General features: G+C 32.1%; 1 protein-coding gene across 2 annotated transcripts in view; it reads left to right on the top strand.

Moving 5' to 3' along the window:
• Mybl1 (MYB proto-oncogene like 1) overlaps nt 1-22288 on the top strand; it is a 37007-nt gene extending 14719 nt beyond the window's left edge. Inside the window, exons 6-16 of one of the 2 annotated variants that reach the window (XM_026410029.2) lie at nt 1322-1496; nt 4524-4598; nt 5162-5266; nt 9788-10021; nt 11452-11820; nt 14354-14496; nt 17646-17760; nt 18776-18892; nt 18980-19084; nt 19512-19691; nt 22160-22288. In XM_026410029.2, the coding sequence (XP_026265814.1) occupies nt 1322-1496; nt 4524-4598; nt 5162-5266; nt 9788-10021; nt 11452-11820; nt 14354-14496; nt 17646-17760; nt 18776-18892; nt 18980-19084; nt 19512-19691; nt 22160-22288 (1747 nt within the window). The remainder of the gene's footprint in view (nt 1-1321; nt 1497-4523; nt 4599-5161; nt 5267-9787; nt 10022-11451; nt 11821-14353; nt 14497-17645; nt 17761-18775; nt 18893-18979; nt 19085-19511; nt 19692-22159) is intronic. The other variant, XM_026410030.2, reaches the window with a different exon arrangement.
• The last annotated feature ends 2014 nt before the right edge of the window (nt 22289-24302 follow it).

Raw genomic sequence — 24302 nt, 5'->3', positions numbered from 1 at the left:
ATTACAAATACACTGGCTGAAATAAACTGTTGTGAAAATGTTAGGAAAAATCAGTTTTTAATTAGTTGTGGTATAATTTCAACTGTGGAAATAAGTGTATGTATAAAATGTAAAATAGAGCAAATGTGTTCCCTCAAAGGCAGTGTGATGTCTTACATTCACTCCACATTGTACTGGTGGGGATGTTTTTTTGTGTAGTCTTTAATATGGCAGACCAGCAATCTTGGGGCATTTTATACCTCACTCAAAAGATATGCATTTGTTTTTTATTGCTGTAATCTCTATCTATATAGTACTTTTAGTATGTAAAGTGCTTTTACATATATTCTTGATTAATCTTTATATGCTTGGGAATTATGCAAAGCAAACATTACTGTCTTTGTTTTGTAGATAAGGAAATCAAGACAGTGTTAAATTTTTTATCCAGGTTACTAACCCTGGACTAGGAACTTCTGATGTTTTCAGTCTCTTATACATCTATACTTTCTGTAGAACCTAGCTTAGTACCTTCATATGAAGTAGTTTTTCAGTAAATACATTTTTTATGCAGGATGGAATTTATACTACAAATAGCTACAGGTTGAACACTTGCATTTTTATAAAGGGAGCCAGTGAGCTCTTTCTATAAATATTTTGTTCTAAGAAGTGAAAAAAGAATACTAGGATTCTGTAATTTGTGGTTTACTTTTCATGATCATGTTTATTCCTAGTCTTTGCACTCACTATACTCTTTATCTGGAATGCTCTTTTTTCTTTTTTCATATGGTTGGTCATTTTCATCATTCAGATCTTAGTTTCACTGTTACCTCATACAGGGCTTCTTGGACCACCTCTTCAAAATTACCCATTACCCACTTTTCTCATCCTACTTTAATTATCTACATTGCATTGGTATTTTTTTAAATTTAGTTGTAGATGGACACAATATCTTTATTTATTTTTATGTGGTGCTGAGGATCGAACCCAGTTCCTTACACTCTCAAGGCAATCGCTCCACAACTGAGCTATAGCCCCAGCCCCTGCATTGGTATTTTTCTTATTTTTGGTTTTTCTTTTCTTCCTTCCTTACCTATGACCACACTTCTAATGAGAACGTAAGTTCAGGAGAGTAGGAACCTTCTTTGTCTTATTCACTGAAGTATTTCTGATGCTTAAAACTGTGCCTGACATATAGACACACCGTTTATCTTTAGAATTTTTAAAGAAATATCTGATTTCATCAGTTGTAGAAATTTGTTTTAAGCTTTTTGTGCAAGTTATACAGTATTAAAATTTGTGGAATCCTTTTTTCCTTTTCAAATTAAACACTTTTATTTCTTAGGACTGATAATTCTATCAAAAATCATTGGAATTCTACTATGCGAAGAAAAGTGGAACAGGAGGGCTACTTACAAGATGGAATAAAATCAGAAAGATCTTCATCAAAACTTCAACACAAACCTTGTGCGACTATGGACCATTTGCAAACCCAGAATCAATTTTACATACCTGTTCAGGCACATATTTTTAATACCTTTATTTTTAAAAAATTTATTTAGTTGATATATGGAAAAGGTGTTTGATTTCTTAATAGGACAAATACAACATATATTAAGGGAGGAGAAAGACATATATTTCCAAACTAAAAATAAAATGTCATAATTTTGACAAATATAGGGTAATTTCCACTTAAAAAATATTACGCATAATTGTAGTAGTCTTATAGGTGTGTAGAAAATGGTCTAGGGAAAAAAAAAGTAAAAAATCATTCAAGCCATCACTTTGGAGGTATAGTAAATAATTTGATGTCTTTAAGCTCTGTTTTCCTCTAATAACCAATGACTTGAGTGATTGTAGTCTTTGTTAGGCAGACTCATTAAAATAGAGATTACCAACTCAAAACAGGGCAAGTTCTGTGTTGTTCCTTGCAGTGCATCCTCCTACCTGCAAGAGTTTAGTTTAGGAGTCTTCATAAGGTTTGTTTTACCTTTTCCTATCTATCTGTTAATGCCATTTTTTTTTTGTGATAAACCTAGGTTCTTTTCATGTAAAATATAAAGATTATATCAGAACTTAATAGTATCTACCAAAATATAAAGTAGGTCAAGGTGTTAATCTGTGCTTACTATACCTCAAATTTTATTTTATTGTACATTTTATGGACATTTAAAAAATTTTTTTTAGTTGTATATGGACTCAATGCCTTTATTTGTTTTTATGTGGTGCTAGGACTGAACCCAGTGCCTCACACTTGCAAGGCAAGTGCTGTAACATTGAGCTACAAATCCAGCCCATGGACATTGTTTTTTAGACATACTGTTAAAAGAACCATTTAAAGTAATGACATTTTTAGTTTACAAATAGGAAAATGTGAAGACAGTATAGTTATCTGCTGATATTGAACCTTAAGGTTTTTATTGTCTGTTTCTTTACATTTTTCTTTAGAGTCTTAAATTTTAGTAGCATAAATTTGAAACTTTCTGTTTCTATCTCAGAAATGTTACCATTTATCTCTTTAACATACATAAAGATAATTTTTAAAAATTATTTGGACCCAGGGGGTATTTAGCAGTCTCTATAAAAATTGGAACTATAAGGACATTTATTTTAAGAATTTTTTCCCTTTTAATAATCTTAGATTCATATATTCATAGTTCAATTAGTTTTAAACAATTAAGAGGGTAATTCTAATTTTATTATAAAGTGTACTTAGAGAAAAAATGCAGTGGTTTGAAATACTGTCTCAAATTTTGAAATATTTGAGAAAGAGAAATTTCTAATTCATTGGTGTTACCAAGTGATAAGTGATACTAATTGAGTATTGTAAATGTTCGTTAGTAATGTGTGATTTTTGCAGTAGATGGTGATTTAGGTAGGTCATTATAGAAAGTAGACAATTTCATATTTATATTTGTTTGATTTAAAATATTTTTACCACTACTCAGGTGCAGCTTCATAATTCTTTTTTTATAACTTTTATTTATTTTCATGTGTACTGAGGATCGAACCCCCAGTGCCTCACCCTTGTGAGGCAAACACTGTATCACTGAGCCCCTGTCTCCCTTTTTCTTAACTCCAGCCTCCCCTTTTATTTTTTTGAGAAAAAGGAAAATGAAGGATTATTGCTTTGCTAGCAAAGGAGAAAAACAGGGAACTCCCATCCCAAAGACTGTAATTCTGCCCATCAGCAGAAACAAGGGCTTTTAAAGTGGTGACTTAAAGGCTACATTCCACAAGTTCTCCATTTTAGTTGTAATTCAGTTATTAATTTGGGAGCTAGTCCCCCCTGATAAATTCTGGTACCATCCCCAAAATCTGGATTACTTCCTTTTTATGGTTGGTGTGTACTCTGATACAGATAACTGCCTAGGATGGGGAAGAGATTAGGGAGGAGCAGGGAGAGAGAAAGAGAAAGAAACATGTTAATTTAAGAAATAAATTGTGTGGCAGAACAGCAAGGGTTATATTCAAAGCATAAAGTAGACCACTGTTACATTTCCTCACTGTCAATTTCTACATTCCATTTCTATGGAAAAATGGGCAACAACATCTCTAAACTGCTTCCTGCTGAGAGGGAGCGAAGTTGGAGGAAGTAATCAAAAAGTCCTTGTTCTTTATCAGGTGGGCCATGGACAGTTAAGGGCATTCAGCATCAGAGTAGTCCAGAGGTCCACAGTGGCTGATGGCAGGTGACTGGACAGGGCATACACAGGGCTGGCATCATGCTAAGACAACAAAGGCAGCAAAGCATTATTTTTTGTAAATAATTAGCACAAAAACAATTAGTATTTCAGACAGTCTCTGAAAACCATAAGGACAGTAATTTATAATCTTATCAGTGAAAAACAAGTTCATCAATGTAGCAGGGTAGGAATATTTGTAAGTCTATGAAATCAGACTCAACTCAGGACATTTGGGACTTGTGATCATTATTAGGCACTCTCACACAAGAACCCTTCCTTTATAGCCTCCAGCTTTACTTATATTATGTTTTAGAAATGAAACAAAATGATGCTCTGAGCATCTATTAAAAGTACATGAGTAATTATTATTTTCCCAAGATAACTAATATAAAACTAGTCTGTTTTCCTTTCTTTCTACTTAGATTGGCATGAAGTGGTATGGGAGGAATTTAGGAGATAAAAGCATCTTTGTGAAAGCTTTATATGGACTAGTCCCTTCCTCTGATAAAACAATTTTTTCCCATGAAATAGAGCAATACTTCTGTAGCAGATTAAAAAAATAATTTGTTGTTTAATGTTGATAATAGATAGATGAATTGATTGATAAAACTAGACTAAGTAATTCTCGTATTTAATCTAGGAGACAGGGGTTTTCCTAGTGTTATGGCTTTCTCTCTAGATTCTAGGAACAGAGATGTAGTTACTAGATAGGAAACTATTGCAGGTTTGAACTTGCAAAATTATTAGAGATGCTTTATAAGTTGTTAATGTTGACATTTTATCAAAACTTTTTGTCATTTGCCTCAGATTTTAAAAAGTTGCATAGTGTTATATGTGTAATAGTAATGCTTTAATTTTTAGATCCCTGGTTATCAGTATGTGTCACCTGAAGGCAATTGTGTAGAACATGTTCAGACTACTTCTGCCTTTATTCAGGTAACTTTTATTTCTTTTTAAAAAATAAAGGAAATGCTTTCAAACATATTTTTAAGTTGAATAGTGCTTATTTCCTCATCTGTTGAACTAGGATAAAAATGAAACAGTCCTATTTATGTATTGTAATATTGAAAGAGTATGTAAGTGGGTTTGAAAATATAAAGTATACAAATGTAAGATGATGACAGCACTGGTATGGTGATTCATTCTTTCAACTTAAAGCATTCAATCATTTGCTAATAGTATTAATAACTAATAGTATTAATAGAATAGAATATATATTACAATTCAATAAACTAATATATTCCAGACATAAAATTTTCAACTTGTATGGATGATACAGTGTTTTTTTAATACATTCAAATCTTTTCTGCTAATTTTACCAGCACACTTTTAAATACTAGTGGGACTGTGATGTATCTAGTGTCTAGGACTTAGTAATATTAAGCTTTATTAGAGAAAATATATTTTAGTTGTATACAAGAAAATAAAATTAGAACACTACTAATAATAAACCAATTGTGTAAGTAACCTGTTTTTCTCTTTTATTTAACTTGGTTTAGCAACCCTTTGTTGATGAAGATCCTGATAAGGAAAAGAAAATAAAGGAACTTGAGATGCTTCTTATGTCAGCGGAGAATGAAGTTAGAAGAAAGAGACTTCCGTCTGTAAGAAATTAGCTTATTTTATTGTTAGAATGCTTCATAAGTATGTTTTTATAGTTTTTATCAGGTATAAAGCATATTCATTTCTATTTCTGATTTTAATATGGTATAGAAATAATTTTTCTAATTTGCAACTTTGAGGTTGCCTGATTTTGATATGCATTTTTCTGAGTGTATTTTACAGTGTTCTGTATTAGGATATATTTTTAAAAGATATTCTGAGTCATAAATTTCAAGCAGACTTAGGGTAAAATCTTCTCTCTCTATTTGTGACATGTATGTATAATTTAGATTAGGCTTTGGTTTAATATTTATTTATTTATTTATTTGGTATCAGGGATTGAACCCAGGGACGCTTAACCACAGAGCCATGTTCCCAACCCTTTTTATTTTATTTAGAGGCAAGGCCTTGCTAAATTGCTAAGGCTGGCTTTGAATTCATGATCCTCCTGCCTCAGGCTCCTGAGCTGTTGGGATTACAGGAATGTGCCACTGTGCTTGGTTTGAGTTTATTTTAGATATTCCATATAATTATGGTTTCAATAGAAAAAATAGAGCTTGGACATTACATTAATTCTTTTTGAAAAAATTTTCTTACTAACTATTTAGAATATGAATTCAGCAAATTAGAAAAGGTAATAATAAAAATGTGCATAAAGGGAACATAAAAAAATTATGCTCTCAAAAACTTTCAAAAGAAGAAATTTTGTATTAATGTTGATTTGATTACTAGGTATGAAAACTGTTGTCTGAGATATGGTTAATGAGAATAACTGATAGTATTAAACTGGGATAAATAGTGACCATTCTAGTAGAATTAATCAGGCCATGCTAGATGGATTAAGAGAAAAAAAACCAAATTTATACTTCATTAATAATTTTTAAAGTTTAAAGTAATATCTTGAGTCTTTTTGTGTTTAGAAAAGGATTTTATTGACGGAGGGATGAATGAATTGAAAATGACTAGGAATAACCTGAGATCTTGAAATAGTATTATGAGGAAATTGGTAATGTTTTTATATTATTTAAGTGGTTATTTAAAAGAATATTTATTAATTGTACTAGGTGAGATATATACTGTAGGAAAAGGAGTTTTTGTTTTGAAACTGCAAAAACTGTGGGCAAATAGGAAGACATGAAGTGTACTTAGTGTTGATTTTTTTTTCTTTTTTTTTAAGTTACAAATAACAAAGAGTTAACATTTGTAATGATTATATCATGTTAAAAAATTTTTTTTTGGCCGGTGCAGGGTACTGGGGATTGAACTCAGGGACACTCAACCACTGAGCCACATCCCCAGCCCTGTCTTTTTGTATTTTATTTAGTGACAGGGTTTCACTGAGTTGCTTAGCGCCTCACCATTGCTGAGGCTGGCTTTGAACTTGTGAAAGCAACTTCCTTCTGTAAGAAATTAGCTTATTTTATTGTTAGAATGCTTTATAAGTATGTTTTTGTAGTTTTTATCAGGTATAAAGCATATTCACTTCTACTTCTGATTTTAATATGATATTAAATATTTTGATATCCTGTCTCAGCCTCCTGAGCAGCTGGGATTACAGGTGTGTGCCACCTCATTGGGCTGTTAAAACCATGTTTAATGGTAATGGTAGTCTTATTTTAACCAGGAAAATATAACTAATTAGAAACCAGTAATAATTAGCATCACAATTACATTTTGCATTAAAAAAGGGAGAAAGTTACTAATTTCTTTTAAAACTTGCTATCTAAAATACACTCTCATAAAGATCTGGTTGAATAAGGAAGAATCTTTTGAATTCCAGAGAGGAAGTTGCTGCTGCCAATAGAACAGGCTGCATACACACATTTATTTTAAACAATTATGTGATAACAATGACCATTTAGCTGAGGATCTATTATGTTCCACTCTTGTATCTGTTTTTGTTGTGTATTCTTGGTAATCCTCATTAATTTTGTTAAGTAGCTGAAATGTTTTTGGAGAGTCACATTTAGATTTTTTTGATTACAACTCTGTTTGTAGTTTTTTCCTCTTGGCCCAGTGACTTCTCTCTTTATCTTTTGAATCTTTTTCCCACCTGAAAAATCAGTTGAAAGGCCTATCATTTGGAAGCTATCTCCTGAAAGTTATTGTTAATTGAGAAGGTAGCTATGCTAATGAACTAAGGTTGTTTTAATTTGTTTTATATTTAGGAATCTTTAAAATAGATGGAACTTGTTTTGTAACAATGTTTTTTCACCTTATTTAGCTTGAAACTTAATATTTTGCTACTGTGAATCTTTTTTTTTTTTTTTGTCCTGGGGATTGAACCTTTTTGAAATATTTTTTTTAGAGATAGCTTCTTGCTAAGTTGCTTAGGACCTCAGCCTCCTGGCCACTGGGATTATAGGTGCACCACCATGCCTGGCTTGCTACTGTGAATCTTTAGCACAGTTTAGCAAATTTTATGTGTAATAGTAATAGGAACCATTTTTTAACCTTCCAAAAATACATTTAATTTCCCATCCCAGTGTAAAGAATAACATAAAATCTTTATTATTTATTAATGATATCCAGTTACAAAACATTAAATGATATAAGTAGATCCCCAACTAAATTTGTTATTTTTATATAAATCTGAAGGACACTACTGCTACGACAATTTTAGTTTAGAGGACACCAGCTTAATAAAGTGCTTTCCCACTCTTTATATTTTAAAAGAATTGTATACTTTGAGGACATAAATATATCTAATATACAAAGAAACCAGTAATAATTAGCATCACAATTACATTGATGTCCTTATATTCACTTACTTTTAACTTTTAAAGTAAAATTATAATCCATAGAGTAGGGTAACATCACAAGTCTGCATAGGGTATCAACACTGACAAAAATATCAAAGAGTGGCTTTAAATCTCTTATAAGTTAGGAAACAGTATTAATGATCAGAAATGGACTTATCTGATTATTAATGCATCTCATTTGTATAATAATAAAATATTTATGAACTCAAGGCAAACAGATATAAACCAGGTTTTTTAAAAAATATTTTTTAAAAATATTTTTTAGTTGTTGATTTACCTTTATTTTTTATTTATTTGTATGTGCCTCATACATACTAGGCAAGTGCTCTGCCACTGAGCCACAACCCCAGCCCCCAGGTTTTTTTTTTTAATTGGTTCTTTTTGGTTATACATGATAATAGAATTCATTTTGACATTACTTATACAAGCATGAGATATAATTTGTTCTAATTCAGACCCTAGTACTTCCCCTTTTCCTTCCTTCCTCCCATTCTCTGAGGCATTACTTATTGAGTGCCAAGGAAATTTTTACTTTTAATTAAAATTTATAATCCATAGTGTAGGGTAATTAATGACAAGTCTGCATAGGTTAGCAGCACTGACAAAAAAAAATCAAAAGATAGCTTTAAATTTCTTATGAGTTGGAATGGGCAGTGTGCTTTCTACAATATGACAGCCACTAGCCCCAGTTTACTACCCGTATTTTAGTTGCTACTGGTTTCCATATTGAGCAGCTGCAGATGTAGAACATTTTCATCATCTCAGAAAGTTGTGTTGGACATTCCTATATACTTTGCATATTATTTCTCATTCATGAGTCTTCAGAGTCTCTTCTATTTTTTAAAAAATATTTTTAGTTGTAGATGGACATAATACCTTTATTTTGTTTATTTAGTTTTCTTATATAGTGCTGAGGATCAAACCCAATGCCTCACGCATGGTAGGCAAGTGCTCTACCACTGAGTCACAACCGCAGCCCTCTTCTAATTTTTTATTATAAAACAATAGGAAGCTAGGCTTACAAAATGAATACATTTTCTAGGGTACATCTCTAAAGAAATAAAGAAAAATGAGTCCCTAATGTCAAAGGATATATTTTGCTGTGGGAACATAGACAAGATATCATATCGATATGATAAAATAAATTGTGAAATGTTATGGGAACACATTGGAGAAGGTTCCTGGAAAAAGTCCTATTTGAGCTTATTCTTGAAAGATGGAATAATTATATATTAGCAAGACCGATGAATTAGGACATTATGGAGCAGATAAAAGTAGGTAATCATAGGAGGACTTCCCAATATTAGAATTGTATCTTCAATGAAGAATAGAAGTTTCCCTGATCAGTGGGTTAGGGAACATTCTAAATAAAGTGAGCAGAAGTCTGTGTAAAGGCACTCCAGGGCAAAAGAACATTACTCTTTAGGGAGTTGAAAGTACTACAGCTGAGTTCCCTGGGAAGAGGACTTGTAAGAGAAGTATTGGGAAATGATTTAGAAAGGAAGAGAAAGATCAGATTTTAGGGGTCTAGAATTTATGTGATAATATAAATACATGTTTTATCTCACCATGATTTTATGACTAAAAAAATATAGTGAAGGTATAGGATTTAATGAAAATAAATCTTATACCAATTTTGAATAAAGAACATATTTGCTACTGTATATTTAGCTAATATGATATGAAGTATATTGTTCTAGAAAAAACTTTTATTTAAAATATGAATAACAAATAATATTCAAATTTCTTTTGTACTTTTAGCAACCTGGAAGCTTTTCTAGCTGGTCTGGTAGTTTCCTCATGGATGATAGCATGTCTAATACTCTAAATAGCCTTGAGGAACATGCTACTGAGTTTTATGGTATGGATGAAAATCAAACTGCATCTGCTCAGCAGAATTCTCCCACGAAGTTCCTAGCTGTAGAGGCAAATGCTGTGCTATCTTCTCTACAGACCATCCCTGAATTTGCAGAAACTTTGGAACTTATTGAATCCGTAAGTTTAAAATTGTGAAATTATCAAAAATTCAATTTTAGATACATGGTTTCATGTTCAGAAATTCAGTTAGTGGTCAATGACCAGTTTTATATTAGGCATTACTTTAAATGTGCCATACTTAATTTTGTTCTATTTTGTAGTATCTTTTGGCAAAATAAATAAGTAAATATTAAGTATGTGTCTTGTAAATATTTTTTATAATTAAATAGAATTCATTTTTATTAAACAAATTGTACAGGTACATTAGAGAAAGTTAGAAGCTAGAGAAAACTTTAAAGAAGAAAATTAAAATACCCCATATAACTCAAAATTAATCTGATGTACTCCATCAATCTGTTTTGTATATATAGAATATATATATATGTATGTTTTTTTAATTTTTTTAAATTGTAGTTGGACACAGTACTTTTATTTCACTTATTTATTTTTATGTGGTGCTGAGGATTGAACCCAGGGCCTCGCACGTGCTAGGCGAGCGCTCTACCACTGAGCCACAACCCCAGCCCCTATATGTATGTTTTTAAACCAAAATACACATATATTTCCATGTTATGTTTCTGTTTCTTTTGTCTTCTATTTATATCATGAGCATGTTTTTATTTTCTAAACTGTTTTTTAAACTTAAATTTTGGTAGGCTTTATAGTATGATGAATATAAGAAATGTATTTACCTAGTATGCTATTATTATTGAACATTTGGGGGGGAATTCTAGATTTTCAATATTACTAATAATAAAAAATTTATATAAAGTTTTGTGCAAAATCATGTCTATGTTTTTAGGTTAAATTGAATTTTTGGATCAAAGTATACATCAAAGTATCAAAGATCACCATTTTTAAGATATTTCATACATATTACCAAATGATTGTTCAGATTTTAATTTTGTTTTCCTGGGAAGTAGAATATGAAATTTTATGATAAATTATACTTTTTGATAATAATTTGAAATAATTTATTCTTTTTATATAAAATACTTTAAACAGTAAATTTCAGCTACTGAATGAGATGAAATAATATTTTAGAATGCTTCAAATTGGTATGATAAGAAAACCATAAAATGAGTTGTACAAGTGCATTAGAGAAAGTTAGAAGCTAGAGAAAACTGTAAAGAGGAAAATTAAAGTCCCCCATATAACTCAAAATTAATCTGATGTACTCCATCAATCTGTTTTGTATATATAGAAAATATATATATATTTATGTATTTTTTAAACCAAAGTACACATATATTTCCATGTTATGTTTTGGTTCCATGTTATATTTCTGTTCTTGTTTGATGGTCTTGCTTAAAAAAGATGTCTGAGTAAAGACTGTTTCTACTGATAAAAATGGTTAAGTAACTCAGTGGAAATACCATCCTGTGTCCAAGATCAGATTTAAACTAGGTTACAACATTAACTTTAGTTAAGAATTTAATTTATTGCAGGATCCTGTAGCATGGAGTGATGTTACCAGTTTTGATCTTTCTGATGCTGCTGCTTCTCCTGTCAAGTCTACCCCAGTTAAACTAATGCGAATTCAACACAATGAAGGAGCCATGGAATGTCAATTTAATGTCAGTCTTGTACTTGAAGGGAAAAAAAACAGTTGTAATGGTGGAGACAATGAGGCTGTGGCTTTAACATCCCCAAATGTGGCAAAATTTAGCACTCCACCAACTATACTCAGAAAGAAGAGAAGAATGCGAATAGGTCAGTCCCCAAACAGTGAACTTGGTGATGGCACATTCAACGATGGCGGTAATACAGCACTAAAGCACACACCGGTGAAAACACTACCATTTTCTCCTTCACAGGTAGTAATGTTTTTATTTATGTTTCCAAGTGTTGATGAGCTAGATTAAAGTAGATCTTTAGTATCATTATTAATAATCAGTTGCTTTTTATAAAAACCTTTATTTATTTATTCTTATGTGGTGCTGAGGATTGAACCCAGCGCCTTGATATGCTAGGTAAGCACTGTACTGCTGATCCACAACCCCAGCCCCTAATTAGTTGCTTTGATAACACATAAAAACAGATGTGTTTGATTGTGTACATGAGAGTGCTAAACTCAGATCAGAAAGTGTCTCACAAAGTATAGTAGCTACATTATAGCACCCTACAACTATTAAAGATAAAAGGGATGTTTTCATTGTTTTTTTTGGGGGGGGTACTGGGGATTGAACTCAAGGGCCCTCAACCATTGAGCCACATCCCAGCTCTATTTTGTATTTTATTTAGAGACAGGGTCTCACAGAGTTGCTTTGTACCTCACTTTTGCTGAGGCTGGCTTTGAACCCCTACCTCAGCCTCCTGAGCTGCTAAGATTACAGGTGTGTGTCACTGTGCCTGGCGACATTTTCTTTATTATGTAGTTCCACATCTGTCTAGGACTCATCAGCCTGGAAACAGAACCAGCCAGAAAGGTAAAATGATTTGCCCAAAGTTATCTAATACAGGCTAAGACTGAGATCCAGTCTGACTCGTTGATCCTTGATTATTTAACAGATATATCCAACAAAAAATAAAGAGATCTCATCTATATAGAGTAACTTAGGTTTGAGTTTACCTGTTAAGTTTTCCTTCTTAACATTCTTTAGAAGAAAGACAACTGATTACTATAAGAATCTCATGTTAGGAGGTTTTCTAGGATCTCCAGAACTACCTGCTTTCTCCTTTAATGTCCCTGAACAGCAGATGTTTACATTAGGATAAATTCATATTGAATACTTGCTATTCAATAGTTGTGTGCCATCAACTTTGTTATAGCATCTCAGTTAATCTTTCAAAAAAAAAAAAAAAACTTAGGAGTTGGATAGAATGAAATTTTGAAGTTGAGTCACATGTCCTAGTAAGAGATGGAGCTTTTGCTTGTTGAAAGTGTTTTGACAGAGATTAAAAAGTTCTGCAGGGGAGCCAGGTGTGGTGGTGCATGCCTGTAATCCCAACTACTTGAGATGTCAAGGCAGGAGGATCTTAACTTCAAGGCCAGCCTGAGCAATTTAGACCATGTCTCAAGACAAAAAAAAAAAAAGGACTAGCTTAGTGGTAGAGTACCTCCTGGGTTCAATCCCCAGTACTAAAAACAAGTAAACAAAAACAACAATAAACCCTGCCTCAGCCTCCTGAGCTGCTAGGATGCCCCACAAAGTTTTATGGGGCAAGGAGGGAGGTTAGTGGTCAAACAAACATGGAGAATGCTGGGATATTATTGGAAGTATGTTTTGAGGTTGGGAATATGAATAGGATCTGGTATCACAGAGCTATTGTGATCTCTGAAAATTGTGCCCTCGTACTTTATGGGGCACCATTTACATAGACTATAATGTGAATAGTGCCTCCCTTTACTTCTTCCCCAGCCCTCAGTTAAAGAACATCCCAGGAAAGGGAAAATGGGTTTGGGCACACTAGTAGTTTTCCTTTTGTGGAGTTTTGCCTGCTAGCAATTTTTATTGAAGTGTAAATTCTGTGGTGGAGAGTGTCTGAAAGGTGCTTATGTCCCCAAAGCAAAGAGTTTAGACTATTCTGTGAAAGAGGGTTTGATTGCTAATCTTAGGGTAAAGTAATTAAAATATTAGGATACAGGAGTGCTAGAGCTAGAATTCATTCCACTTAAAAGTAGCAGTCCTGAAGCAACTTCCACTTCTTTTTTTGGCCACAAAAATTAGTATTTCACATTTGTATGACTGAATGAGCACATTATGTAATTTAGAAAATGGATTCTGTGATAAAAATTTTGTTTGCTCCAAGGTTCTATGCTGTGTTCTAGATAGGCAAATTTTCCAGATAGCTGTATTTCATATTTCGTCTTGCTCTGTTACCCAGACACTCCTGGGCTCAAGTAATCCTCCTACCTCAGCTTCTTGTGTAACTGAGACTACAGGTGATCACACTGTGCCCAGCCTGTTATTATATTCAGAATTAATGGTACTCTCATAGAAAAGTTCACTTAAGATCATTAATAACAGTTAAAAACTGATCTACTTCAGTTATATTGTACAAAATTCTTATATTTTAACAGCAATTTCTACAGATCCATATTTAATAATATACTCTTTTGTTTAAAAATTTTGGTACTTTTTTATATAACTTTTGAACCTTTGTTAAACAACTATTTCATGAATGCCTCTTACATGCTAAATTCTGTTCTAAGTGCTGGGAGCAGTGAACAAAACAAAAGTTACTGCTTTTATGGAGCTTTATTTTCATGAAGTGGAGTGTACATGGAATATTATTGATAATCTTTTTCTAAAGCAAATAAAATAATTGGAAAGTCTTATCAATTTAATATTTGTGTATAATTTTTGATATTCTGAAACTTGCCTTTAAACTGTATTCCCTTTTTAGTTTTTCAACACATGTCCTGGTAATGAACAACTTAATATAGAAAACCCTTCATTTACATCAACCCCTATTTGTGGGCAGAAAGTTCTCATTACAACTCCTCTTCAGAAGGAAACAACTCCCAAAGATCAAAAGGAAAATGTAGGGTAAGTAGATACTGAATAATTGTATTAGAGAAAATGAGAAGTAAAACATCAAGGGTAGATTAGGTTTTTGTCCAAATACTTAGCATGTATTATAATCACTATCCATGCAGGACTTAGAACTTTTATGAAGTCATAACCTAATATTTTATCCCTAGGACACTGGAAACCTGCTAAATGTAGTGTGAAAGTTTGATTGCAAGCAAAGCAACCTTCTAAATACTCTTTTCTGACATTAGTCCTTTTTTTCCCTCATTTTAAGATGATTGATTGGAATAATAATTACTTTAGGCAACCTTTTTTTTTGGTGTGCATCTCTTTTATTATGTTACAATAATCAAATACTACTAAAGATATACATTTGAGAAAAGTGTCACAATGATATTCTATAAAAGAATTCCTTTAAAGAGAGTCCATCCTGACAGCTATATCAACTACATTGTCTTAAGTGATTGTCAGGACCACACTTCTCGAAATTAAGACAATTTATGTAGTGCTCTTGAGTTTTCCTCTCCATCTGCTCACTTCTTCCACCTAGTCCTACCAAGACTGGGCTAGGTTTTTTTTTTTTTTTTTTTGGTACTAGGGATTGAACTCAGGGGCACTCTGAGCCACATCCCCAGCCCTATTTTGTATTTTATTTAGAGACAGGGTCTCACTGAGTTTCTTAGTGCCTCACTTTTGCTGAGGTTGGCTTTGAACTCTCAATCTTCCTGTCTCAGCCTCCCGAGCTGCTGGGATTATAAGCATTTACCACTGTACCCAGCAAGGCTAGGAAGAAAATAATTTAGGAAAAAAAATGCACACATTCTCAAACAGACTCAAAAATCTGGGTGTAAATTATTTTTTAAAAATTTTAAAGCAAGATATTTAATCTAATATTTAAGTTTTCACAAATTATAATAGAAAATTCTGTTTATGCATAGTTATAATGAACTATCTTTTCATTTTCATGCTGATAGTCAACCTAAAAAGTAAAATTTTTACATTAAATTTTTATATTTAATGGATTTCTCTGTTTAAATTCTATTAGAGTCCTTTTGTGGAAAACTAAATCTATAATATTCTGTTTAATGTTGAGATGAACACACTTAAAAGCAAACAGGGAGAAGATGAGCAATACCTCAGGATTTGTAGACATCAGCCTATGAGCAAAACATAGTATATAAATACTGACCATTAGAGTCAGCTATTCCAGGAAAATAGCAATACTGCATTTAAAAATATAACTACTCTTGTCTTTATATATAGCTCAAATTTGTTTTTGTTGTTTTTATTGTTTATGTTTCATTTTTAAAATTTCATTTTAAAAATTTTTAAATTCTTTTTAGATATACATGACAGTAAAATGTATTTTGACATATAAACATAGAGTATAACTTCCCATTTTATGGTTGTACATGATGTAGAATTACACTGGTCATGTATGAACATAGGAAAGTTATGTGAATCATTCTATTGTTTTCCCTATTCCCATCCTCCTTCCCTTCCCTTCAATCTCCTTTGTCTAATCCATTGAATTTATGTTCTTCCTTCCACTCCACTTGTTGTGTGTTAACTGCCACATATCCCAGAGAACATTCGGCCTTTGATTTTTTGGGATTGGTTTATTTCACTTAGCATGATATTCTCCAGTTCTATTTATTTGCTGGCAAATGCCATAATTTTATTCTTCTTTATGGATGAGTAATATTCCATTGTGTATATATACCACATTTTCTTTATCCATTCATCTGTTGAAGGGCACCTAGGCTAGTTCCACAGTTTAGCAATTGTCAGTTGAGCTGCTTTAAACATTGATGTGGCTGTATCAATATAATATGCGGATTTTAAGTCCTTTGGGTATACACCCAGGAATGGATAACAGGGTCAAATGGTGGTTGGTTGCATTCAAGTTTTCTGAGGAATCTCCATCCTGCTTTCCAGAGTGGTTGTACCAATTTGCAGCAATGTATGATTGTACTTTTTTCCCCACATCCTCACCAACATTTATTGTTACTTGTATTCTTGATAATTGCTATCCTGAATGAAGTGAGATGAAATCTTAGTGAAGCTTTAATTTTCATTTCTCTTAATGCTAGAAATGTTGAACATTTTTCGTATATTTGTTGACTAATCATATTTCTTTCTCTGTGAAGTGCATGCTCAGTTCCCTTGCCCATTTATTGATTGGGTTATTTATTTATTTATTTATTTTGTGTGTGTTTGTGTGTGTGTGTGTGTGAGAGAAGTTTTTTGAGTTCTTCTATATCCTGGAGATTAATGCTCTATATGAGGTGTAGGTGGCAGAGATTTTCTCCCATTCTTTAGGCTGTGTCTTCACATTCTTGATTGTTTCTTTTGCTGTGAAGAAGCTTTTTAGTTTTATACCATTTATTGCTTCTTGATTTTATTTCTTGCACTTTCTTAGGAGTCTTATTGAGAAATTTGGATCTGAAGCTGATATAATGGAGAGTTGGGCCTACTTTTTCTTCTAGTAGGTGTAGGGTCTTTGATCTAATGCCTAGGTTCTTGATCCACTCTGAGTTTGAATTTTGTGCAGGGTGAGAGATGAGGGTTTAATTTCATTTTGCTACATGTGGATTTCCAGTTTTCCCAGCACCATTTGTTGAAGAGGCTATCTTTTCTTCAATGTATGTTTATGGTGCCTTTGTCTAGTATGAGAAAACTGTATTTGTTTGTTTATTTATTTTTTGGGGGGTACTAGGGATTGAACTCAGGGGCACTCAGCTACTGAGCCACATCCTCATCCCTATTTTGTATTTATTATTTAGAGACAGGGTCTCACTGAGTTGCTTAGCCCCTCACTTTTGCTGAGGCTGGCTTGAATTCACGATTCTTCTGCCTCAGTCTCCTGAGCTGCTGGGATTACAGGTGTGTGCCACTGCACCTGGCAAGATAACTGTATTTATATGGGTTTATCTTTGTGCCTTTTATTCTATACCATTGGTCTTCAAGTCTGTTTTTGTGCCAATACCATACCATTTTGTTACTATAGCTTTGCAGTATAATTTAAATTCTGGTATTGTAATAAGGCAACCATTCTTTAGCCTTAGAACATCTAAATAAAGCATATGCATATGCAAGGAAAGTGTACCCTATGCCTTTTTGACTGTAGTATCAATAACATAAATCTCTACATGGTTGAATAGGTTTAGAACACCTACTATTAGAAGATCTATATTGGGTACCACACCAAGAACTCCTACCCCTTTTAAGAATGCACTTGCTGCTCAGGAGAAAAAATATGGACCTCTTAAAATTGTGGTATGTATACTCTTTATTTTTAAGAATTTTTCTAATTTTAATAAAACAAACTGATTTTATCACTTTGATTTTTAATCAAAAAGATGCTCACTGAAACTGAAACAAAAACTTGAATTTGTTAGTCTTTTTCCTTGACCAGTAAATAACTTTTGCTTGGATTATTTTTAAGTTTTACTTTCTTTGGGTCATCTAGAGAAAGCAAAACAGTTGTCAGTGGAACTTTTTTCTTAATAGTAAAATGTACATTTAATAGTTTTACTAGCATTACTTTCATATACTCAGGTACTTAAAATAGTATCTAGGAAACTGAATGATCAGGGTACCTCTCTGAGGCTCAGTTTTCACTTCTATACCCAGGAGATCATAAAGTACATCCCAGATTTTTATGGTGAAGTTGAAAGAGACAACAGAAATAAATTGACTTGACTTGAGTTTCAAAGTAATATGTACTTAGTTGCTATTATTATTTTTACAGTAGTAGTAGTAGTAGTATACAGATTGATTTGGGAAGTATTCTAGTTTTCAGTGTTCTCATAAATGATGTCACCTTTGAAATAATGTAGAAAAACTATGGACATTTTAGGCAGATACAGATTTTTTATAAAGTTACTAGAAATAAAATGTAATTTAAAAAATATCAATTACTTCCAGGTTACTTTAGTTAAATTTTTAGTCACTTTTTGGGTGGATTCATTACTAAGTTAATATTATTATTATTATTATTTTGCCTCTCTATCTTTATTTTTTTATTTATTTTTATGTGGTGCTGAGGATGGAACCCAGGGTCTCACACGTGAGAGGGGAGTGCTCTGCCGCTGAGCCACAACCCCAGTCCTAATATTATTTTTAAATAATTGTTTTCGCCATTAAACTGATTAATTAATTTATATATTTATAGGCAATAGGAGAAAATTATGCTAATAATGTAAAAGTTTAAAAGATAGGTGTTCTATATGTAGGGAGAAAAATGAATTGTTAGCAACAACTTTAAAAAACCCTTTTAAAAACAATTTAGTCCCAGCCACTTGCCTTCTTGGAAGAAGATATTCGAGAAGTTTTAAAAGAAGAAACTGGAACAGATATATTCCTCAAAGAGGAAGATGAACCTGCTTATAAAAGTTGCAAACAAGAGGTAATATTTTAGTATTATTGTAAATAAAAGCTTTATCATGTTCAAGTGACTTGGCTATGATGCTTTTTTGTAAATTATTCATTCTAGCATACTGCTTCTGTGAAGAAAGTCAGAAAGTCACTAATCTTAGATAATTGGGAAAAAGAAGAACCAGGCACTCAACTGTTGACTGAGGACATTTCAGAGATGCAGGTTTGTAAAAATTAATATATTTTTTAAGTGATTGTTTTAAGTCCTAGTGTTTCTAGTTTTATTTTTTGGTCAGTTAGAGAGTCATATAGTTTCCTTTGGTATCATTCTGCCTAATGCAAAGAGAAATTATTAACTGTAAAGAATATTTTATTTGCTTCTTTGTTTTTTCATACTTGTTTCATTTTGAGAGGAGTTAGTTTCTCGTGTATGAATGTCAAAAAATGGTAATTTGCAAAACTTTCAGTATTTATCTTTGGTTCATTCCCAAAATATTTAATATTGCCATATTACTAGACAGTGCATTGGAACCAAATGCTTTCTTGGAGGGAAATGAACAGGGCTTCCATTACCACTTACTCAGTAGTCCCTCTGTTTGTCTCCATTTTTGAATTAGTTATTTTATTTTCTTCTTTCTTTTTTCTCTTAGTCAGAAAATATATTTACAACATCTTTATTAATGATACCATTATTGGAAATACATGACAATAGGTGCAACTTGACTCCTGAAAAACAAGATATAAATTCAACCAACAAAACATATACACTTACTAGAAAGAAACCAAACTCTAACACTTCCAAAGGTGTCACATTGGAAAAGAATCTTCAGGTATGGATTTCTAAATTTCTTTAGTGATTTTTGTTATTGTTTATTCAATAATCACTCTAGACTTACTGATCACAAATACTTTTTCTTTTAAATTAGAAATTGACGATAACAGTACCTAAACATTCATCATTATTTTATCACTCAAAGTAGATTTGGGTTTGAGAGACTCATTCATCAGGGTACATATTAACCATACAACTGGAGTTGTATCCAAAGATGCTTGATGATTTCTTAAGTAGTATTTCTTTTTTAAACTAAAGATACCTAAATCCATTTCTGGCACCTCTTCTCCTTTAATAAATATGAATAGTCTTAATTGCTGTCCTGAAAGAGTAAGTGGTTGGAAGCAGTATCAGCATGCTTTTATTGCTATAATGGTTCCCAGTAAAGTTTTTGGCTCAGAAATAGTGAAATAAAATCCTTGTATCTGTTGTTATGTGGCCAATATATTGCTGCAAATAAAGGCTGAATTTTTTTTTACTATGTTATCTTAAGAGCTTACTCCACAGAATGTAAGAATATAAGTTAATAGAAGAGGAGGGTTTCTTCTTTATGCCGTAACAATTGCAGCCTAGTATTCCTGACATTTAAGCATTACTTGAAAGTGTCATTGGCAGTCAGATATGGTCACCTCCCATTTGTCTTGAGCTACTGCTTCAAAGAGATATGTAGCACTCTTTTTTTTTTCTTTCCACATTTTTATTGGGGCATTATAGTTGTACATAATGATGAGACTTATTGTTACAGATTCATACATACGTAAAGTATAACAATATAATTTGGCCAATATCACTCCCCATCATTTCCCTGTTCCTTCCCTCTTCTCATTCCCTGATCCTTTTTCCTCTACTGGTCATCCTTTTATTTTCATTTGATCCCCACCCTCCACCTTTCTTTTTCTTTCTCCTCTCTAGCTTCCACATATGAGAGAAAACATGATCATTGACTTTTGAGTTTGGCTTATTACCACTTAACATATGGTCTCAAGTTCCATCCATTTTCCTGCAAATGACATTTCATTTTTCTTTATGGCTTAATAAAACTCCATTTTATGTATATATACCACATTTTCTTTATTCATTCATCTATTGATGGACACTTAGGCTGGTTCCATAGGTTGGCTATTGTGAATTGTGCTGTTATAAACATGAATAAGCATGTATCACTATAGTATGATGACTTTAATTCTTTTGGACAAATACTAAGGAGCAGTATAGATGGGTCATATAATGGTTCCTTTTTTAGTCTTTTGAGGAACTGCTATACTGATTTCCATAGTGGTTGTACTAATTTATAATCTCACCAATAGTGTAAAAGTGTTCTTTTTTCTCCACATCCTCTCCAGAATTTATTATTGTTTGTATTTTTGATGACTGCCATTCTGACTGGTATGAGAAGAAATCTCAGTATAGTTTTAATTTGCATTCCCCTAATTACTAACAATGTTGAACATTTTTTTCGTATATTTGTTGGCTGCTTGTATTTCTTCTTTCAGAAATGTCTGTTTAATTCATTTATTAATTGGGTTACTTAGGGGGTTTGGGGGCATTTATTGAGTTCTTCATATATTCTGTATATTAAGCCTCTGTCAGACAAGTAGCTAGCAAAGATTTTCTCCAATTCTGTAGGTTCTATCTTCACATTCCTAACTGTTTCCTTTGCTGTGCAGAAACTTTTCAATTTGATGCCATCCCATTTATTAACTCTTGGCATTTTTTCCTGAGCTTTAGGCTTCCTATTGAGAAATTCATTGTCTGTGCCTATATGGAGGCATGTTGACCCTGAGTTTTCTTCTAAGAGTTGCATAATTTCTGGCCTTATTCCAAGATCTTTGATCCATTTTGAGTTGATTTTTGTGTAGCACATTCTCTTAATCCCAATGTTTAATTTACATAGAACCTTTTGGAAAAGTTCATTATATACTAGATCCTACCTAAAATGTAGTAATCTTTATTCTTTAAATGGGAAGAAAACAAATCAAACTTGACTTTGTGTGATGAATGTATTCACTAATTTGTAAGACATAAAACATTCTTGGTTCATTTTTTGACATTACATCCTCTCTTTAAATCTTTTTTTTTTTGTGGTGGGTGGTGGTGATATAACCCAAGGCTCACCCATGTTGGTCTATAACCCCCTATTTTTAAAATTTTTGCAAAAGTTGGAAGCAATAAATATTTAATATTTCTTTCCATGTTGAGACTCATTTGATTTTGGAGGAGCTGTTGGGGAAAAAAACTTTTATACTACCTCCATAGGCCTATAAGCAATATGGATAGTTAAAATAATTGACTTTTAAAAAATTGATTATAAATATTTTCTAGGTATTTTTAAAATATCTTATCAAAACATTTTATAGTAATGACTTATAAAATACCTGATCAATTAAAATAATTAATTTTTAAAAGTCTAATCATAGAGTAGGTATGGATATTATTTTAGTACTTTTGTTGTTTTTTTCTTCCTAGTCAAATTGTGAATGGGAAACAGTGGTTTATGGGAAGACAGAAGACCAGCTTATCATGACTGAACAAGCAAGAAGATATCTGAGTACTTACACAGCTACCAGCAGCACTTCAAGAGCTCTAATACTGTAATTGTTACTAAAACTGATGAAATGCTCCATTCCCTTACTGTATTCCATACTAAATTAGGTTGCAGTGAACTTTTTCTCAATTAATTACTTCTAAAGTTTTAATATAGCCTTAAAACAGTTAGCATCTTTTTTCTATACTGGGTAGGCAAAATGCTAATAGGCTCTTCTGGTAGTGGAAAAGAAAAAAAAAAAGCTAATAAGCCACTTACGTAAGGAGTGGGTAATTTCATTGTTTATTTTTTTTTAAAGAGATGGGATTTTTAAAATATTATTTTTAAAGAACAAGATGGGAAAATAAGAATGTTCATGGATATTTCAGAAGTAAATTCTCACATATTTTCTTTACAAGATGTATGTTGCTATTCTCTTGAGGCTGCAGTTTTGTTATAGACAGGTATATTAGTACATATAATCTCTGAAATTAGCCAAGGGAAGCACACATGGTTTTATGAAGTATTTTTGTCCATGTGCTGATTAACTTATGTTACCATTTTAAAAAGAAACACAGTGAAAATAAGTCTAAAGAAAGATAGAAAGTTGCACTACTAATTTTTGGTATTTTTCAGAAACAGTAAAATTAACTACAGTGTTAAGTGTATTTATTTGAGCATAGTACTAAAGACAAGAAGCATTGAAAAGGTTTTTTCCTTATTAGTAAAGAGTCAGTATTTTCTTCATAAATCTCAGAAGAGCTGAGAGTTTTGTTGAATGTATTGTACAGTATGTAGGAACAGGAAAATTTTGTAAATTGGACAGATGTCTGTTTTTATAATTTATTTTCATTTTTAAAGCTTAAATGTAGATATTTATACATATACAGGGTGTCTAGAAGCCAGTGTTGTTTCCTGTCATTACAGCTAACATAGAAAAGAACAATTTTGACCTTTAAGTATGAAACAGTAAGTTATATCTGCAAAGAATACAATATCTATACTGTATGTCACATCTACCTAAATATTGCACTATGCCCTTTAAATCATGTTGGTTATAAAATAGTTCTAAAAATGTACTAAATAATAATTTAATATTTTCTTTTTAAATTATATCGGGGGTCATATAAATTAATCTGGTGATTTGTATATGTGTTGAAATTTTTGCATTTTGTTTAAAAATAATATGGTACCTTGGTCCCTAAAGACAGTCTGCACTTAGAAGTTTATTATATTTACTCAATGTTTCAGAAGTAGAGAACATTATCTTTTATTTATAAAAATATTTTGTCCTTTTATAAATGTTTTGTGTTTCTCTACAGGTTACAACAGTTGCTTCAGTTGCCTGTTTTAGGTGTTTGCACTTATTTTATTTCTTCTTGAAAGAATGTCTTTATTTGCTTTTGTGGTAGAGATTTTATGTAATTTTTTTGAAACATATAATGGTGTGCTGTCAATTTAAACACTGACAGGCAAATAGAATTGTACACTGTAGTTTGAATTATTTATAATTGACACACTCTCTCCCTCTCCACTCCTGATGTATGCTGCTATAGAAAATAGCAGAATCGGCTTGCTGCTATGAGAGATGGAAAGAGCGACCACCACTTGCACTGTGTGAAAAGATAAAAAGCAAATGATGGCAAGTTCTCAAGTTAACTTAATGGAATCAACCATTACCAGGCAAATTCTTATCAATACCAAAATATTACTATGCCTTAAAAACAAAACAAAACAACTTAGGATTTTCTGATCTGTTTTTTATGTTAATGGAAATGGAAATACTAAGTATTTTAATGCCTAGCTCTTGAACAGTAGACCTAAAGGGTTTTAAGCTATTTAAATCCACTTGCTAGTTTTGCATACTATATGTTGGTGAGAAGTAAAGAATATGTATGGTACTAAGATTATGCTTTGTTGATAACAAATAGATAAACCAATTTGAATCTTCTTAGCATGTTTGTTAAGTGTGTTGATTGCTTTCTAATTAATGAACTTCTCACAGAAATTTCACTTTGGAAAACCAATGATTGTGACAAAATCATACTGGATCATTTCAGTTACCTTAAACTGATAGCATATAAT

This window comes from Urocitellus parryii, chromosome 7 (genome assembly GCF_045843805.1).
Source record: "Urocitellus parryii isolate mUroPar1 chromosome 7, mUroPar1.hap1, whole genome shotgun sequence".
NCBI classification, from domain to species: Eukaryota; Metazoa; Chordata; class Mammalia; order Rodentia; family Sciuridae; genus Urocitellus; species Urocitellus parryii.
Note: the sequence above shows the minus strand (reverse complement) of the source record. Positions and strands in the feature narration are given on the sequence as shown.